Genomic DNA, 20,758 nt, shown 5'->3' on the forward strand with positions numbered 1-20,758 from the left:
CTTAAGGCTTGGTTCCCTAGCTTGATTCCCCAAATTGAGTGATAACTCTACAAAATAGAGTTATTTTACCACTTTTTATGTACTAATTGTTGCTTAATTCTTGAGTTTTTAATTGATTTATTAAGTTTTTAAGTAATTTTGAATTTATTAGGTTTATTTTGATTTTATATATTTTTATATGTTTTTATAGATATTTTATTATATTATGTTGTAATTTAATTATATTAAATTTGTATTGTTGAGTTAGAAGTTAAAAGTGTAATTCTTTTGAACTTAAATGCTATATTAAATTAAGTTATAATCAATATTTTCAAATAATTAATATGATTTATTTATAATTGAAAATATTTGATGGTTATTTAATTTATTTTCATCTTGTAGGAATTATGTTGTATGCTTGAAAAAAAGAAGAGAAGAGAAAAGAAAATAAAAGTGGCATTTATGAAGAAAAAATAGCAAAATGTGGCAAAAAGCCATCTTCCTCTCAGGCCCGAAGCCTCACAACCAGTAGCAGCCCAGCCGGCCCATCAGGCCCATGCCTGCCCTCTCCCAGCCGTGCGCCTGGCACCCCTGAAACTCCATGCAGCCCAGCCAACTCAAGCATCATTCCAACTCCTTCAACATATAGCATATAGCATCATTTCAACGCCACCTGTCCCAGGCCTTGCCTCAGCATATAGCAGCATTCCAATTCCTTCAGCCATCTCCACGTGACAAGCTCTTCCAAGCCCAAACGTGGGCCTTCCTCCTCATCAGCCAGCATGGCCCAATAGCTCACGCTTCAGCCCAAAGCCCAACCTCCCAGCCGCCTGTTACTGCCGTACAAACAACTCCTGAGCCCATAAATTTGCTTATTGTTCCCTTGTCTAAAATGCCACCTTTTTACCCATTTGTTTACCCACTTTTACCCAAAAATCATCATCACTCCTACAAATTTACCCCTATTTACCATATTATTATTAATTTAATCAATTTACTTAATTTAAATTGATTATTTTAATAATGTCATTTTGGCTATAAATATGGACTTTCAAGACCATTTTGGGGTGCTTAATGTTTTGGGTTACCATCTTTTTCTCCAATTTTCTCTCTACCATTCTCTCTTCCATTTGGGTTTTTCAAGAGCATTTTGCAAGTATGTATGTCATTTATTTTGTAATTTCTACTCTAGTTATGTGCTTCTAATATTTTTCATAAGATTATTAAGATCATGATGAAGCAACTTGTAACTAGGTAATATTTATGTTGTATGTTGATTTCCCTTGTAATGCAACAAAGTCTATGGATTTTTCTTCTTCATATATTTCTTTCATCTTAAATATCTTGTATTTTAGATTGTTAGAACATATTTACACTTTGTTCTTCATTAGTGTATAAACATAATATTCTTTGTGTAAGATGTGTCATTAAATTGTACACATCCATGCTTAGAACAAAAATATTATGTTTTGCCTTATAAATAATGTTCATTGATTTATTTGTTATTTCACTAGATTGATTTACACTAAATGCTTTGAAATTATAATTTTGAAAAGTGAAGAAAAATCCTATTTATTTATAAGAAATTTGTGTTTAAAATTATAAATCTTTTTGGAAAATGATAGTTTAAATTATTTTAACTATCACTAAAAAATACTAATAAATATTATTAAACTTACATTTTGTGGATTCTAGTATCTTAATAACATTTTCTTTTAACACTTATTGTCAAATCATTATTGGTTTATTTTCATTCTCTTAAATAGCTTTACTTTTCAATCTTTCATTTTATGTTCATAATATTAAAACTCATCAATCTTTGGAACTAGGTTAGAATTTATTACTTTTGATTTAAAATAGTTTTCTTTTTTATTTTAGACAACTCCTTTAGGTTCGACCTCATGCTTACACGAAAACTATTCTATAAATACGATTCGTGCGCTTGCGAGTATAAATATTTAAACATACCAATTTTGGGTCCATCATTGAGCTAAAAAATTCAAATAGAAAAGGTGGAGAAATGGTGCACAGGAGAGGATGAACCTTTGCTCTGTTTTGGTTACTTCCACAACCATCTAATGGCTAATATATATCCTATAGGGTGAAAAGACTAAAATACCCATCAGGTCATTTCAAATCATCTTAAGGCCACCAAGGGAAAAACCGTCATTTCCCGCCTATCTCGTTAATCATAATTAACATCCTCAAATTCCCAATACTTCCAATATTCTCAAATGCTAATAAATCATATCCCATTACCTTTTAATTCCTGACAATGCTCTAATCACTAAATTACCCCGAGACTCACCCCGAGTCTCGAAATTGACCCCGTTGTGACAAAATCAATAATTTGCATTTAAAGATTGTCTCATGTCGAATGGCTCGAACAAATCCACATATAATATGATATTATTCATAATTCATCCACATGCATAAAAATACACAATTACGCCATCAATTGGCCAAATTACCAAAATGTCCTTATAATTAAAAATGGACCCACATGTATGCATTTATTATCATATTATAATATAATTCACATAAACATGCATACAATTATTTAATGACATAATAAATCAATTATGACCCTCTCGACCTTCTAATCAAGGTCCTAAACCTAATTAGTAAATTTGGGGTATTACACTATGTTTTGTTTAGAGAAAAAAAAAATAGAAAAAGTAGAAAAGAAAGAAAATAAGAATGACACAAAATAAAATATTTTTTTCTTAATAAGACTAAAAACAAAGGAAAAAAGTAAAATTATAATTTAATTATATCATGAAATTTATTTGATTTAAAATTAAGAATAAATATGTAATTTACTTTAATTGTATGTTTAAAATGTAAACATTTTATCTCCACTTTTCGTAGTTATTTGGGTGATCCTACCAAATTTTTATTTTTATCTTCTATCATATTTTCTCCTCTACCAAACATAAATTTATTGGAGTAACTATATTTCAAATCAATGTATCATTCATCATATTATTGAATTTGATTACTTTTAAATCAAACCAACCAGAGTTCTTCGTTGCCAAACTATGGAGTAACTACAAAGTATAAACCAAAACAAATTTTAAGTGTATTTTTTTTTCCTTTTGGCCTTTGAAATAAAATTTTATTATTGAAGTTTTTTAAATAGTTTATTTGTTAAATTACGTAAATATTTTTAGAAAACATTATTTCAAAATTTTAAATATTTTTTATTTTATTTAAAAAAATCATTTTAAACATTTTTATAAAATATTTCAAAAAGTAAAAGTTAAATAAATAAATGAAGATATTGTTGTCTTTTTTACTAATATTAATTTTGATGAAAACAAATTATTCAAAAAAAGAACATTTTGCACTTTTTAATAAAATAGAAATTTCACATAAAAAAACTGAAAATTATTTGTTGTTAAAAATGTGCATAAAATCTCATGGGAGAAATTATGGTAGATTCAAATATGCTATTTTACACACTCATAAATAAATTAGTTACATATGTAATAATTTATTTTTAAATTAATTTTTAGTACTGTAAATTATTAAGAATTAATAAAAATTTTTAAATAATTATAATATACACGTTTATAAAAAAAATTGTACCAAAATTTATTCACAAATTAAGAATATAAAAAAATCCCATCCGATAAAGTTATTTTCGAAGCCCTCCCATATAAATTTCCATTCTCATCAACATGATACACAAACAATGAGTCTTTTTAGATTATTGTTTCATTTTTTTTTTAAATTTGTTACTTTATTAAACTTAGACTTGGGTGTTGGGATCAGTTGTCTTGTCAAATTCCCTCTTTCAAAATATATTATAATGGTTCCCCTAAAAAAATTATATAATAATGGATCATGGGCAGAAAAAATAAATTACAATAATTAAAGTATTTCCACCTCTCACCTCACATTCTTCCCAATTCATTTATTAAAATTATATTATTTATATAATTACATAAAAAATATTTACTTTTATTAGATTTTAGGTTAAAAAAATAATAACGCGTGTTGGGGGTAAATTTTACGACTCAACTTGAAGGGTATAAAAGTATTTAGCTAACTCGTGCAAAATTATTATTTGCATTTTTCTAGAAAAAGAGCAAAATCTGGAAACTTTGAGGGTGTAAGAGTAATTAACTCGACAATCGAGGGCAATTCCAATTTGGTTTTCCCGCCCAAACAGAAGAGAAGCAATAAATAAAAATAAAAATAAAATTTAGTATTTATTAATAATAATATCTTTGAACACTGTCCTACCAGTTCAGGCCACTCCCTCAATTTCAGGCGTTCCATTTCTCTGGTCTGGTTTCTGACAACTCCATTGGAGAGCATTTCCGGTGAGTCGTGCGTTCCTTTACCTTTATTTCGTTTATTCTGAAGCCGGTTAACTCATTTCAAGCTTTGATTTGAATCATTAATGGCGAAAACCATAACCCTACTGTTGCAGTCGGCGGTTTTATTTTTTTGTCTTTTGTAAAAAATGTCGGCAAAAAATATCATGTTTTGTCTTTGTTTTAGGGTTTCGAAATGGAATTTGAAGAGAAGGTGAAGATCGAACCCTCCGTAGATTCTCCGACTTCGGTGCTGGAGGAAGAGGTTCGTTTTTTTTTTCTTTTACTTTTAGCCTTTATTCAATGGTGTTCATTTTATCTGGTTATGGCAAACATTTTCAATAATGGTATGCATTTTGTCTGGTTATATGAAAAATGAAGAACAAATGGTGAAGTCAAGAGCTGTTTGTTTCTCCAAAAGGAGTGAGAGAATAGGGTTTTCTTAAATACCCTTTGCCCTATAAGATTTTAGCCTTCTTGTTTTTCTCTATGCCGTACTGAGGTTCAAAACGACTAAAAGTCGATCTTTGAGTTCCATAGAGTTGGGGAAAATTATATATGGAGACTTCCTGAAATTTGTTAGCTTCATATTTAGTACTAGTTGTTTGTTTTTCACTATGTGCATACGATTTAGAGCTTGTAACTATTTTTCACTGCTGCAATTTCATTGATAGTGATTACATAGCTTCATTTGATTTATTCTGACGTGAAGGAATATTTTCTTGTTACTTTTGTTTATATACACTTTTTTGTTTTCTGATAATGAAGGATACATGTGATATAAAGACTGAGGTCAAATTGGAGGAAGAGATCATTGCTGATGCAAAGAATGGAGATTCCTTGCTCATATCCAAAGCCATGGTGGAGGAGGAAGAAAAGTTGCTGGAAGCTCGGGTTAAGGAAGAGGACGAGGAAAGGAACAAGGAGCCAGAAACGCCCAACTTGAATGATAGTCAATTTACCAAACTGGATGAGCTTCTGACACAAACCCAACTGTTCTCGGAGTTTTTGCTTGAAAAAATAGACGACATCACAAATGTACTCTTTTACACACCCATTTCTGATTCTATGTAGTTGTGCATTACATTTCAATTAATTGTCTGCTCATGTTTTTGTGTAAATTTTATTACTAGAATGGCATCGAGCAGGAGACAGAAACCACTGAGAAAAAGAAAAGAGGTGGTAGGAAACGGAAAAATGCTGCAAATTACAATACTGTAAGAACTTTTAATGTTTATGCTGTATGTTGGTATAATATATCTCACACTCAAGGTGTATTCTTTGTTTGGAAACCTTTCCTTTATACCTAATCTTGTATTTGATATTTCTTTTAGGGAAAGGCCAAGAGGGCAGTTGCAGTTATGCTGACAAGGTCTCAAGACAATGAGAGCAATGAGACAGCTGAGGATATGAACCTCACTGCAGAAGAAAGATGTGAGAAAGAACAAAGAGAACTTGTTCCTTTGTTAACTGGTGGAAAACTAAAGTCTTATCAGATTAAAGGTGTGAAGTGGTTGATCTCATTATGGCAAAATGGGCTCAATGGGATACTTGCAGATCAAATGGGACTTGGAAAGACTATTCAAACCATTGGTTTCTTGGCTCATTTAAAAGGAAAGGGTTTGGATGGGCCCTATTTAGTGATTGCGCCACTTTCCACCCTTTCAAATTGGATGAGCGAATTTTCTAGGTAAATTCACTTTGTCTTGCTAATGTCGTCAATTCAGATTTTACCTTTAATGTCATTTTAGTTTTTCTGTTTCTTTTTCCTTTTCTTTACTACCTTATTTTGTTTGGTGTCCAAATAGGTTTACACCTTCGGTAAATGCTATTATTTATCATGGTAATAAGAATCAGAGAGATGAGATTCGAAGGAAGCACATGCCTAAAGCAATTGGCCCTAAATTCCCCATAGTTATTACTTCTTATGAAATGGCATTGGCTGAAGTAAGACGATCATTGAGGCATTATAGTTGGAAATATGTCGTGGTTGATGAGGTGGGTGAGCTAGCTTTTGAGCCATATATCTTAGTTAATGTGCAGGATGAAACAAAATTATTGTTGGCTATTCTAACTCTGTTTTTGAACTATTGATTATATTCTGAAGGGGCACAGGTTGAAAAATTCTAAGTGCAAATTGTTTAAGGAAATGAAATTGTTGCCTATGGAGAACAAGCTTCTTTTGACTGGGACACCTTTGCAGAATAATTTGGCAGAGCTGTGGTCATTGTTGAACTTTATTTTGCCTGATATTTTCTCATCCCATGAAGAATTTGAGTCATGGTTAGTATGCTTATAAATTATTATTTGTTTTATTGCAGCTTCTCAATTCAGATGTGACACATTCTAATTCTATGGAAATGCTGGTCTGTTGTGTTTCCAAAACTGCTAATGCTGTGAATAGTTTCCATTTGTCAATTCTCTTTATTTTTCTGATTATTTTATGGTTCGCTATAATATGATATTGAGCCAATAGAAGTAAGATTCTCATGCAACACCAATATGTATTGTAGATATGAGTTACAGATTTATAGGCTTTTCCTCGATAAGATCTGTATTGCTGGGTAGCAGGTTATGGTGGTCTGATGCTTTCTGCATTGACCAAGATAGTTTACCTAATGAAGACCTTATTTTCAGGTTTGATCTGTCTGGAAAATTCAATGGTGAGGAGGGGCAGGAAGAGAAAAGAAGGGCTCAAGTATGAATTATCCTATTACTATTTGTTACAAGGTTTTATTAGACACTCATCCTGTAATGATTGGTACTGGGGGTGGGTTTTGATTTTGTAGGTGGTAGCAAAACTTCATGCAATATTGCGCCCTTTTATACTTCGAAGAATGAAGACTGATGTTGAGTTGATGCTTCCTGGAAAGAAAGAAATCATATTATATGCGACTATGACAGAATTTCAGAAGAATTTTCAGGATCATCTGCTCAATAAGACATTAGAACGTTATTTATCTGAAGAGAGGCAAATTGGTATAATTTTTGTTTTCTATGTGAGAATTTGTTCATAGGCTGTAATGGACAATAACCAGAGTGTTTTCTATGCTCAAAATTTTAGGTCGTACTAAACACGGAAAGCTTAACAATTTGGTTATTCAACTTCGGAAGAACTGCAACCATCCTGACCTTTTACAGGCAGCATTTGATGGCTCATGTGAGTCCAATACTTAATTGTATGCTATTTTGCAATTGATTCTCTACAATTCCTCATATTTTTTTTGGTGTACTCGTGGCAGACTTCTACCCACCCATTGAGCAGATAGTTGAGCAATGTGGCAAATTTCGTTTGTTGGATCGACTGTTGGTCAAGCTATTTGCTCGGAAACACAAGGCATGTTGCAGTTTATCTATTTGTATTAGTTATTAGTTAATGAAGTTGCATAATCTCATCTTCATTGTCTTCCCCCCTTTTGTTTTTCAGGTCTTGATCTTTTCTCAGTGGACTAAGATTTTGGATATAATGGATTATTATTTTAGTGAAAAAGGGTTTGTAGTTTGTCGAATTGATGGCAGTGTGAACCTTGCTGAAAGGAGAACACAGGTTTGTTCCAGCTCACTCAATTTATGGAGTTAATGAAACTGTTTATATCAATGATGTTTTTTCTATTGTTTGATTTTGATATTGGCATGTTCCAATTTTCTGCTCCAATATTCAAGAGATTGTTACTTCTAACCAACTGGGATGCAAATAAGTTTCCTGTTTTGGATTTTTGAATCTTAAGTTTCCTTGGCCACTCTTTGGCAAGTTGTCCTCAGTGTCCTTTAATTAAACCTTGTAGTTTTGGCTTTGATTCATTAGTTCCAAATCTGAAAGAAATGACAAGTACCTGAAAAGATGCCTAACTAATTTTGAAGTGATGTGAATAATTATTATTCTTGGTGTTGTAAATTTATGGGAAGTATTTGTCTTCTTTATTCAATGCAACTGTTTCTGTGCATTGATTTTCAAGATCTACATTTTCATTGACAATTACCAATATTATGTTCTGTATGAGTAAACAGATTCAGGAGTTCAATGATCTGAATAGTGAATTCAGAATTTTCCTTCTAAGCACCAGAGCTGGTGGGTTGGGTATCAACCTTACAGCTGCTGATACCTGTATTCTGTATGACAGTGATTGGGTATTTTTCGGATCTCATGTTTTGATTGCCTCGTATTGCTTTTGGCATTTTGAGAGTATTAGAATAATTAGTTGCATACCTGCTTGTGCGTCCAGAACCCCCAAATGGATTTGCAGGCCATGGATAGATGCCATAGAATTGGTCAGACCAAACCTGTTCACGTTTACAGGCTTGCAACAGCTCAATCAGTAGAGGTATGTTGGTGATGCAAATAGTGTTGGAATTTGTATTGACCATTTGACCTAAAGCTATTTGTTTTAATATTGGAAATAATTTTTGACTACTTGAGAATAATTGTGTTTTGCAGGGTCGTATGTTGAAAAGAGCTTATAGCAAGTTGAAGCTTGAGCATCTGGTGATTGGAAAAGGGCAGTTTCAACTAGAAAAACTGGCACCGAATAGTTTTGATATCGAGGAGGTTTGCTTTATTGGCTTTCATTTTGATGCATATATTTAAATTGGCTTGCCAGTTATTAGCTTTGTGTCATCAACATAATTAGGAGATTTGGATGTACTTTTCCTTAAATCTGTTCGGATGTCATTCATGCCATATTGATTGACATTTGATCTCTTTGTTTCTTTTTTTTGGCTCTTTATTGGGACTAGGTTTATAATGCACAAATGAATACACATGCACTGTCTTGCATAATACCAATAATACAGCGAAAACTGGAATTTTCTGTGGTGTTTAATTTATTATTTCCATGACACTATTTTCCATTCAATTCACGAAGTTCAACATTTACACATTTTCTAAAATGTTGGTGTTAAATATTTATCCTTTCATGTTCTCATTTTGGTTAAATTACCCATAACATGAGTGAATAAAAATATGACCGCAGCTATGTCCTTTCTATTTCAAATGTTCAGGCTTAGCCTCATAAAACAATTGCCTTACAGAATTGGTTAGGCCTGGTATTAGTCATGATGCAATAAGTTGTCAGAATTGGTTAGATCTGGTCTCATGATATGTATTTTTCAGGAAGATGATCTATTGGCTCTTATCCGAGATGAAGAAAGTGCAGAGGACAAGGTGATTCAGACTGATATCAGTGATGAAAATTTGGAATTGGTGTTGGATCGTAGCGATCTGGTCGTGAACACAGACGCCATCGATGAAGAGAAGACCGAGGAAACAGCTGCAGTATATCCCCTTAATGGCCCTGGTTGGGAGGTTGTCTTACCGACTGCAAGTGGAGGCATGCTTTCTTCTCTTAATAGTTAAATGATCTGATTAGTGAAAACATTGAACTCGGCGGAGAAAGAGTGATTTGAGATTGGTTTTGGTTATTTTGAGTTGGCCTTGAGTACCCATTTTATTATCAATGTTTTTTGAGAGCAAAGTATGCTGCTCTGCTAGGATAGATGGGTTCGGATTTCTTTTTGTAAATGCTCAAGGCTATTCTTATTTTCTTACTCCAGAAAGCCAGACTTTGGTTCAAAATTTTGTATTGGAACATGGATGTTCCACACCCCATCTCAAATCACTCTTGTAAATCCATATAACTATGATGATTGCTAATGCCTCACATTGTCCCAAGGCTAATATATTTATCAGTTAGAAATTGCTGAAAAATATTTAACTTGTTATTATCTTCAATCTCATTCTGAGGACGTGGCGTGTTATTGCCACGAAATATACAACCAACAATGATACCGATTTGTCCTTGTTAAACGTCGTATCTAACAATGATACTTTGTTTCATTTGACGCATGGTTTGGTGTTGTTTAAACCTTAAAACGTGCTATCTTAAATAGTCAACGATATCGTTTTTCTGATCAGCCTTTCATAACATTTCCTTGTAATTTAAGACGGAACTTTGTCTAAAACCTCTGCACTGAATTATCATATATATTTGTCGAGAACCTCTCTTGTTGCCTTCTTTTTGGATTTCTACAAGCGAATATATTTATTTGGTATCCTGTATTTTTGCAAAGTATCATTTTAGTACCTTCTGTTTTCAATAATGCTCATATGGTACCTTGTATTTTAAAATCATATATATTTGGTACCTTAAACTCAGATTTGATAGATAAAATTTTGTCAATATGATCAAACTATCATCAGTTATATGTAATTATGTAATTAAATTTAAATTTGTAACTTACATAATTGACAAAATTTTATCTATTAAAATCTGAGTTTATGGTACCAAATATGTACGATTTTAAAATACAGGGTACCATATGAGCATTATTGAAAACAAATGGTACAAAAACGATACTTTGCAAAAACATAGGGTACCAAATGAGTATATTCCTTTTCTACAACTTGGAAAGTTTGCTTAATTTTTTTCATTCAACTCATATTTTTTATTTTTATTTTTTTAGAAAAACATGTTTAGTATAGTTATTAATCGTATTAAGTTTGTGACAACGCCAAATTAGACAGAATGGATATTTTTTTAGAGATATAATGAAGATTATCAATTCAATTTTATGCCTCAATAACACTAAATTTAGAAATAAAGACACTATTTAGTGATAATTTTTTTGGTCACAATATAATTTTTTTTTTAAATATCACTTATGTCATAATTCAAATGTAATTTTTAACCACAAATTACATTAATATAGTTTTTGTTATAATTTTTTTATATATATAATGAAATTTTTTGTTGTAATTTAAAAAATATCAACCCACAATTAAATTATCTTTTTTCGTGTGACAAATTTTTTTAAACAAAAACGTTTTGATGACATAATTATAATTGTATATTTTTTTATACACAATTCCAATTTTAGCAGCAAATTATACCAAGTGTGATTTTCTTTAGTTGATTCCATCAAATAAAATATAAACTTTGTAACTTTAATTGAAATGGTAATGTTGCTATTTGTTAAGGAAAACAATTAATTGTTTAAAGAAATAATTTATTATACATATAAAAATAAAAATCAACATTCAAATAAAATCCTATGCATTTTTAGACTTAGGAATACTATCATGAATGGATTCATCCATATGATATCTTGTAACGCCCTAACTTCTCATAATAATAATGTTGAGAAACAACGTTGGATCATAAAATATAAATGTTGCTCTTTTACTTAAAAATAATATAAAGCAGAAGGATCCTAGTTTTAAAATAAAAAATATGGTTTTTAACAAAATTAAATATAGCAACATTCAAATAAAGAAAATAAAACGCTTAAAGAAAAATGCATCATAGACAAAATTATAGGCCCTAGATCTTTCCAACAGCTACATGGTCTTCACGAATACACCACCACAGCTATTCAGGTCTCACTCGCCATCGACCATTCTATCCTTAATTTCCTTGATCTCCACAATTATATTATAAGGAGTGAGCCTCTAAGTCCAGTAAGGAAAATGCATACAAAGCAATCATATAATCATACATATTATACAATGCATGTCATCATAAATTCATACAAGATTTCATAATAACACTATTCTATCAAGATAACTAATTCATATAAAGTTATAAAATATTATAGGTCATAATCATACACTATTTGTCATATTCATATAAGCTAGATAACAAGTCAGGCAAAAGAAAGAATAAGTACTTATAAAAGGGTGACAATCAAGCCCTGGACATCACTTAGGTTCGTCATACAATTTTTGGCATCCGAGCCTACCGAACATCACTTAGGTCTGTCATACAATTATGAACATCACTTAGGTCCAACCACACTTATCTCCTTGTACCTGAAATGTTAGGGGTCATACAATCACTTAAGTTCATAATCTAAATCTATCTAATTTTCCTTAGCTTGAGTATGGTAAAAGAGAAGAAAATAGAGATTGCTTGCTAGTGAATTTCGCCCAAACCTTCACCCTAAAACGAAATCTCAAAACCTCCAAAATCCCGAGCCCCCCAAAACAATGTATAACCTTAACAACAATATTTAGAGTTTGATTTTATGGTATTTCGACTATAACAAGGATTGGAAGGCTTAGTGTGTTTCAACTATGTAGGATTCTATAGTGGCAATGGTGTTTGAGGCTTTATAGAAAAATAGAAGAAAAGAATTTCGACCAATATAAATGCTACAATGGTTTCGGCAATATAGTGTTTTATGGAGCAAAAAGATGAATATTTGGGAGAGAGTGATTTCGAAATTAAGAGCACTTGAAGGCTTTTGTTTGAGTGTGAAAAATGGTGAGGGGGAATGCTCTATTTATAGGCTTCCAACTCAACTCATTTCCTTAAATTTCTCAACCTCCATTCAATTATTTTTCAAAATTCAAAACTCCCTCACTCTAAGGTTTCGGCCAACACTAGTTTTTACCCATTCCAAGTGTGGCAAACACTCACTTGTTGCCACACACTCACATACAACCATAAGTAGTCAAAGTCTCCACTGTCTCTCCAAAAACTCTCCCACGCCTACACCTATACACTTTTTAACTTTATCATATGCTAAAAATTAATTTAAACTTTCATAAATGCTAACCATAATAATTATAATTACCTAAATTATAATTATTTACTAAGTCATAAAATCATATCTTAAAAATAAAATATTCTAAAGCAATCTTTCTAATTCCACCACTCAAGTTAAACTATAAAATAATAAAAACTAACCTAAGGTCATAATTAAGGAGCTTATAAGAAAATAATAACATTGGTTATTACAATCTTCCCCCTTTAAAGAAATTTAGTCCTAGAAATTTTACTTACCAAATACCTCGGGATACCGTTCCCTCATATCTCATTAGTGTGCTACCATGTGCCTCAAATGTAATTAGTAAGTGTTAACCATCCCATTATGGTTATTAACAATTAGTAAGCACTCCAATTAATGATTGTGATCATATTAGTTTGTATAATAATTCTAATAAAAATGATCTAATATAGTTCCTTATCATACTTTATTTTCCCGAGAGAAACAAACTAAAACTATAAAACAATACAATACATCAACAACATATGAGCTGAAAGTTTAAACTGCCTAAAACAGAGAGTTGGTAAAACGAGAATTTGAACTTTAGGTATTTAAGATCTTGCTCAAATAAATAATTCATTTAAACTTGAATAAATGTAGACTTATGATTGGTTGTTATTTAAGGATGATTGATTTAGAGTCTCACACTAATGAAAGACAGCAATCACACCTTATTTGTAGAGTATGATGGTGTTATGTAGCTACAATTAATATAAATAAAAAAACAAGCCTAAATTTGAAAGGAGTAAAAGGCCTAGATTTAGTGATAGTCATTGGATATACATAGAATTATCACAAGTAATAATGTATATCAACAAAGTTGTGTATTTTCAGATGAAAATGTCAACAATTTAACAAACAAAATAAGCTTCTCCCAGTGAAAGATGTGTTTTCTGATCCTGTAAAGGTGAAAAGTGTAGAGTAATGCAGCCAATGTTACCACATTGGATATACATAGAATTATCACAAGTAATAATGTATATCAACAAAGTTGTGTATTTTCAGATGAAAATGTCAACAATTTAACAAACAAAATAAGCTTCTCCCAGTGAAAAAGGTGTTTTCTGATCCTGTAAAGGTGAAAAGTGTAGAGTAATGCAGCCAATGTTACCACAACAAAGGATATCAGTGTCAATTTCCAGAAATCCTGTCCAATTAAATTTAAAAATACATAATCATATTAATACAATGTTTTGAACCAAGCTATATCTATATATATTTAGGGAGAAACTATTGGTGCAGTCACTTTTTTGGCTGCATTGGTGCAGTTAGTAGATGTTTTCTATACTTCGATAATTTTTTTATATGACGACGTACATTGTAGTAATTTAAGACATCCTGTAATTTTTCAAGAAATTTAGAATAATTTACAGTGCTGAAAACAATGTTCAAACAGCTTGTCGCACACGTGCTTATTTTTTTGTATACCCGTGTAAAACTCAACAGTTTGAACCTTATTTTCGGCACTGTAAATTATTCAGAATTTCTTGAAAATTTGCAAGATGTCTTAAATGACTACAATATAAACTGTTCTATAAAAAAATTAGAATTTTTTTTTATCAAAGTGTAGAAAGTAACACAGTGGCTGTTCCGATACAACCAAAAAAAGTGACTGGACCATAATCTTACTTTATATATTTATATTATAAATGAAATTAGTTATAAGGGACATGCATACACGAAAAGAGAAAGAAAAAAAAAATCAGCCACATATAGACTCTAAATTAAGTGATATTGTTTATGTGTTTAGACTACTACTCTTGAAAATGAAGTTCATTTAGCCCAAAATGTTGAATAAAAAAGATTGTGTGAGATAATATAAAATGAAGTTCACCTGTGGATTGGAGATGAGTATTCCCATTACATAACCCATCAAATCCATACTTGACTGAAGAGAATTCTGAACTCCTCCTACCACACAACGATCCGATTCAGGGACTTGATCCTGTTGAGCAAAATTATTCTTTTTCTTTTAAAATTATAGATTAAGTGGGGTTATTCAAGGTTGATGGGGAACAAAATTTGAGAAGTTTGGAGACACTAATGATTATATTCTATGGTTGAAATACAACTTTTACTTTGGTGTAAAAAGTTGGCATTGCTTGGTAAATAAACATTATGTAAGTGTTACTTTAGTGGGACTTAAAAAAAGCAGAGCAGTAGAAATTTTGGGAAAACATTTGCTCTTTTCTTTTGAGAGAGTGTAGAAATATAAAATAATAATGAATTTTTCTCATATACGATTACATAGAATGCTATATATATGGTAGTAGATTCGAGTGTTGAGATAAGGACTTAACCTGCATTTGTTGGATGACAGATAAGTCGAAAGACCACAAACCAAGTCGTGAGAGTGCCACTCCTCCCATGAGCATATACGATGATGAAATATTGTTACCAACCCATATTGAACCCACACAAAGTAGAAGGCAGATCCACTACATCCAACACCACAATACATATATAGATTACCCTCCAATCAAACCTAAAAATAAGCCCCTTCGAAACAGGGCGGAACTAGCATATTGTAGGGGGCCAAATATTGAGTGACTATATCAAAAGTAGATTTCAGTCAACCCAACGTTAAAATTTACCAAGCATTTATATAAATATAATATATATATATATATATATATATATATAAATAAACTAAGCTTATGGGTTTTGGAGCCAAAATGAATGGAATACACAGCAGGACTAATACACCGGCAGCTAATTAACTAAAGTTCAGTATTATATAAATATATATAGCACAATTCAAATGTAAGGTCTTCACTTTAAGCCATATTGATGTGACTGTGTATATTGTAGTTGTTTAGAGTATTCTGCAAATTTTCATAAAATTTCGAATAGTTTACAGTACCGAAAACTAGGTTCAAACATGATACTTTCTACGCACATAAAAAAAATTAATCATGCGTGCAACATGTTTGAACTTAGTTTTCAGTACTGTAAACTATTTGAAATTTTCTGAAAATTTGTAAGACACTCTAAATAAAAATTCGCGCCGAAAAATGTTCACGGGTCGAGAACACTGAGAGTGCCACTAGTAGGGCTTAAGGTGAAGCTCCTAGGAGAGTTGTCTTGTAGATATATACACAGAAATCTCATTTTTGGGGGGCATAACCACCTCCTTAGACAATGTAGTTCCGGTACTCCTTAGACAACTTTATTTATTGAAGACTGGTAGACTAGTATTAGAGCACTCACATTGGATGAGCTAAAATGTGTTATTCTTTATAATATAGAGAAAAAATAGTTAAGTAGCCTTCCATTGGATGATGTAAAGTTATATTTTTTTACTTAAATGAATAGTATTTCTTTATATGTAGTGAAATACTATTCATCAAGCTATAAACATTTTTTTTATTTTTTTATAAACTTTTGTATATATATGAATGTGATACTATTATTTAATTATTTTATTTCTTAAAATAAATAAAATATTTTTAAAAATATAATATATAAATAATGTAAAGAAGCAGATGTATGGTATAATGTAAATATTTTGAGGTAAATTATAAAAATGTATATTTTTGTGATATATTTTATACTACACTTTCTTTATAATATTTAGCTAAAACTCATAAAAACATCTTCCATCAGCTCCTTTAGACATATATTTATAATAGCTATGCACAAACTCCAATTAATCCATATCTACATTTACATATCCTTTATATAATATTTTAATATTTTTTTTATAACTTTTCTCTCTCTATTTAGTATATATTTATTATTTTTTTTTCAATTATTTTATTTTACTTTAAGTAATAAAATATGTTTAAAGATATAATATTTAAATGATGTAAAAAAATATATAAAGAAGCTGATATATGGTATAATGTAAAACTTAGAGGTAAAATAGAAAAATGTGTGTTTTGATAAGGTATTTTAAAGAATGGAATAGAGCACCCAATGTGAGTGCTCTTACAGGGATGCAAAATCACCTACTCTACTCTATTTTTGTTTGGCCAACCTATATATGTAACGATGGCTACTATGCCTTAACAGCTTGTTAAAGTGCTAGGCTAGGCAGGGCAGGCCAGACCTAAGTGGTAGAGGCTCCTAACAAAATTTGTTATTTTTAAAATAACAAATTTATAAGCCCCTAGGCACAGGCCAGTCCCGCCTGTGCCCAGGGTCAGACTTTAGGCTAAGATTACGAATGTACATATCGATGGGGCTTAGCAGGGACCCGCCACTAATAGGGTGTTAATTTTCCGTCTAAATGGGTAACATAACAGAAATAAGAATAATTTTATGTTCCTAAATGTTAAACGAGACTGGAGCGAAGATGGTATTCTTAGCTCCAACAGGATTTTTAAAATTTTTATTTATTTTGTATCTTTCTTAATAATTTTTAGTAGTATATTAGTAACTTCTTAAATATTTTAAATTTTATTAATTATAATATTTAATATTTTGAATTATATATATTATCTAATATCTTAATGTTTATGTAATTCACATTATTTATATTTAAAATTTAAAATTAATTTTTTGAATAAAAAAAATATATGGGGGATTCTGCTCCTCCCTCGACAAGAAATATACAAAAAGGATGATGAAAATGATTAGCGGGGATAGGAACGAGGGAAGTCCCTGCCAAATCCTCATTCTATTTTGGTAGAGCTGTACAATCAGCTTCAATAGGGAAAATCAGTTTAAGCATGAAAAAGTTGTGTTTAATAAATTATAATATTAAGAAGGAAAAAAAAATTGAACCCTCTAGTAACGAGTAAGTAATAATTTAGTACCTGAGACCAAATAGACCAAAGGCCTGTTCTGAGTGTTGAAAGATGAGATTGCAGGAATGGGTACACAATTGTTGCACCAATTCCAATTAGAGCACTTACTCCACGACCTATTCCAATCTCAAACGCTGCAATTCCTTCCCACTCTAAGGCTGCTGTCATTAGTGTTCCAAAACTACATACACAGTAAAGTAAATAAAATAAAAAGACTAAGCTATTGGAATAACAAAAATGCATTATAATGAATAGTCACAATGTGATTTATTATAAGTTTCACCTGAGGACTGTGAAGAATAACAAAGCCAGAGCTATTCCAGGGAGTACAGTGTCCTGCTGCCAATAAACTCTCCATGCTTCAAAATAAGCACTTGAAACCAATTTGGTCTTTCTCTTTTGATCTTCATCAGAAACTGATTTTGAGGCCCTCCTATGGTCGTTTTCCTGCAAAGCTGGAATGCCTTTGTAGACAGAGATGAAAAGCCAATATTCCACCCAAACTGACATGGTATTCCATAGAGCCAAACTCAGTGCTGAAGCTTTTAGTGACACAAAGCTGATTATGAAGCCAGTAACCACAGGAGCACATAGCTTGCAAGTGAGATCGATTCGCCTAATGACCGAGTTCATCTTTGTCAGATGTTGTGGTGATGAATGCCCTTCTGATATTACCACCACCCTGATATGTAAAACACCTCATAGAGTTAATAGAACATACATGTAACGATTTTTAAGGTTATGATGTTCTTGTACAATACTATTGTATAGTTTGGTGTCTTTCCAAGACAAGCGATTCATTATGTCATGGTTTCAAATCCTTGATTTAATACCTTAAAAGACTTTTTCTTGCATGATCAAAATATTTGCTCTGTTTTGATACTATTTCTTACATCACCACCATTCTGATTTAATCGTGAAGGTGGCTCAACAATTCAGGTCCATACATGTTCGGTCGACCGGTGTGGAAGGTCTGGTCAAGCTATGCAGCCCAGATCAGTTTTGCCAGTTTTAGGTTAAACGGTCGTATTGGTTGGGGGTCTTATAAATACCCAAGTTCGTTATTTTAGAATCATTATAGCATATTTACAGTTCAAAAAACTTTGAGAAAGATTTAAGAAATTCCTTCTACAACTCTTGTATTTTGCTTGAGTGAAAAAGTGACTTTGTGTGAGATTCATTTTCTGGTTTGAGGGTGATCTAGTACATTGGGGTTTAGGCGAATTAGAGAGGTTTGAGAGTGTAGTCTCTTGATTGTTTCTAGTGGATTTGACTAGAGTTTCATCTCTGCTTTGGATGTAGGATTGTTTATGATCTGAACCAACTAACCAAGTATATTGTGTGTTTGGTTGTTGCTTGTGTTTGTGTGTTAGTTTGGTTCTTGATGGTTTTGAGATCTTGTTTTTCTCAACAATTAAGTTCTTGTAATTGATTTGATATCATTAGCATTGACATGCCTAATACTGTTTTAAACATTATTAGAATCATGTCAACTAAAACAACATTATACCATATAACTGTTTCTGAACACATATTCTATTATATTATGGTCAAACCCTTGAGACTTTTATGAATGACAACTGAAAATATAGAGAATTGCTTATGAATCGATGATCATTTCAGCTAGAACATATATATATATATATAGATAGATAGATAGATAGGTAGATAGATAGATAGATAGATAATTCTATTTTGTTTCGATTACCATTCTCTTTCGATTAGGATTGTACCAGCAAGAGTGGAGAGCACGCCAACAGCTCCAGAGATATTTGTCAATATCACAAACAGAATGAAAGCACTGAACTGTGTCACCTTCAAGGCTGAGTTGACCAATAATACTATCATAGTGCCTCCAGCAACTATGAAAGAGAGATTTTGTGATACCAACCAAAGTTGGAGAACCTGCCAATTATAATTAATCAGTCAAATATTTCAATCTCCACCACAAACCAATAATATAACCCTATGTATAGTGGTCTATTCTAAAAAGCTAGGTTTTTCTCTAGTTGATTATACTGTTTTAGATTTGGAAAGTACGCACGTACTTGAAAAATGTCAAGAATAGCAAGTAGAGGCAGATTCCAAGACACCATAAATAAAAAAGTTAAAAGATTGACTGTTATATACCTTTACATAGGTCAAACTATCAACCCAATTTCCAACAATGGGGCCAAAAATTGCAGTAGAGGCAGATTCCAAGACACCATAAATAGCAGCAAACAGTAAAGAATCTGGCCAAAGCTTAATCATGTACAACCCAACTGAAAATTCCCACATCCTGAAACATTTTTTTGAACCTCAGATTATATCAAAATTGTTATGATTCAACCTATATGAACATATATATATATATAAAGACGACAAACCTGGCACCGCACCTATATATATATATATATATATATGTATATAAAAAGAAGACAAACCTGGCACCCCATCTGGCCAAGAAATGGGCAACATATAGGTATGTGATAAGAGTTGGAGGGAAAGAGCCATTAAGAGAAGTTGAAGGTTGCTGATGTTGAATAAGAGGTTCATTCATCATATTCAACATCAGAGTTTTGTGTTCTTAATATTATATATAATTCAGAGATTATTTTAGATGCAGTTTTATAATTACTTGGGACTTGTAACAAGCCAAGCTTGAGGAGCATCAATGGCGGATCTTCTTATCTTATTCCAATGTGAGAAATGGAGAAAAAATAGTAGTAGTTGACCAGAATGAGAAGTATGTAGTTAGATTTTAGTATAGCGGGCCTGATTGGTATAGAGTCAGTATCCTATTTTATGAAGGCTTAATTACATCTTCTACAGTAATCTAAAAAAAAATTCCTCCTATACGGTAATGTTAACAAATTACAAAAATACGGTATTCACTACCTACCACCCGTGTATATATATATATTAACCCTTTGTTTTACTTTTTTATTTCAATTTTTTAATAAGAATTAGGCATATCAAATAATAATAAAAGTAATAATAATTATAGTTACTACCTTCAATAAAATAAAATAAAGTAATTTATTTTATTTAAAATAAATATATTTATTAATATTTATACAATTACTCAAAAAATAAATAAATATTTATACAAATTACAAATATACTGTTAATTAAAATTAACATTAATAATTATATGTTACAATATATAGTTAAAGA

The 20,758-nt window shown here is 31.3% G+C and overlaps 2 protein-coding genes across 3 annotated transcripts; one reads left to right on the forward strand and one right to left on the reverse strand.

Moving 5' to 3' along the window:
* The first annotated feature begins 4,185 nt into the window (after positions 1-4,185).
* On the forward strand, positions 4,186-10,008 carry LOC133812612 (ATP-dependent DNA helicase DDM1). The gene is made up of 16 exons (XM_062246399.1): positions 4,186-4,310; positions 4,492-4,569; positions 5,073-5,342; positions 5,438-5,521; positions 5,639-5,994; positions 6,113-6,302; positions 6,412-6,587; positions 6,942-7,002; positions 7,094-7,283; positions 7,369-7,464; positions 7,547-7,641; positions 7,732-7,851; positions 8,313-8,432; positions 8,528-8,626; positions 8,740-8,850; positions 9,415-10,008. The coding sequence occupies exons 2-16, from the start codon at positions 4,501-4,503 to the stop codon at positions 9,655-9,657; spliced, it is 2,280 nt and encodes a 759-aa protein (XP_062102383.1). The 5' UTR covers positions 4,186-4,310; positions 4,492-4,500; the 3' UTR covers positions 9,658-10,008.
* A 1,457-nt stretch (positions 10,009-11,465) lies between these two features.
* Positions 11,466-20,340, reverse strand: LOC133812614 (solute carrier family 40 member 1-like). Of its 2 annotated transcripts, none has more exons than XM_062246401.1 (8): positions 20,026-20,340; positions 19,730-19,880; positions 19,308-19,504; positions 17,883-18,281; positions 17,609-17,780; positions 15,149-15,286; positions 14,683-14,793; positions 11,466-11,712 (listed from the first exon to the last, which is right to left on the reverse strand). In XM_062246401.1, the coding sequence occupies exons 1-8, from the start codon at positions 20,151-20,153 to the stop codon at positions 11,680-11,682; spliced, it is 1,329 nt and encodes a 442-aa protein (XP_062102385.1). In that variant the 5' UTR covers positions 20,154-20,340; the 3' UTR covers positions 11,466-11,679. The 2 variants fall into 2 exon arrangements, with proteins under 2 accessions (XP_062102385.1, XP_062102384.1); XM_062246400.1 differs by lacking the exon at positions 11,466-11,712 and adding an exon at positions 13,580-13,995.
* Positions 20,341-20,758: the final 418 nt, after the last annotated feature.

Source organism: Humulus lupulus, chromosome 1 (genome assembly GCF_963169125.1).
Source record: "Humulus lupulus chromosome 1, drHumLupu1.1, whole genome shotgun sequence".
NCBI lineage: Eukaryota > Viridiplantae > Streptophyta > Magnoliopsida > Rosales > Cannabaceae > Humulus > Humulus lupulus.

Coding starts and splice junctions, on each gene's coding strand:
- LOC133812612 (XM_062246399.1), top strand. CDS start 4,501: ATGGAATTTGAAGAGAAGGTGAAGATCGAACCCTCCGTAGATTCTCCG. Junction 8,627..8,739: donor CAACAGCTCAATCAGTAGAG/GTATGTTGGTGA, acceptor TGTGTTTTGCAG/GGTCGTATGTTGAAAAGAGC. Junction 8,851..9,414: donor ATAGTTTTGATATCGAGGAG/GTTTGCTTTATT, acceptor TGTATTTTTCAG/GAAGATGATCTATTGGCTCT.
- LOC133812614 (XM_062246400.1), bottom strand. CDS start 20,153: ATGTTGAATATGATGAATGAACCTCTTATTCAACATCAGCAACCTTCA. Junction 18,282..19,307: donor ATCCTAATCGAAAGAGAATG/GTAATCGAAACA, acceptor TTTACATATCAG/GGTGGTGGTAATATCAGAAG. Junction 17,781..17,882: donor TTATTCTTCACAGTCCTCAG/GTGAAACTTATA, acceptor CTGTGTATGTAG/TTTTGGAACACTAATGACAG.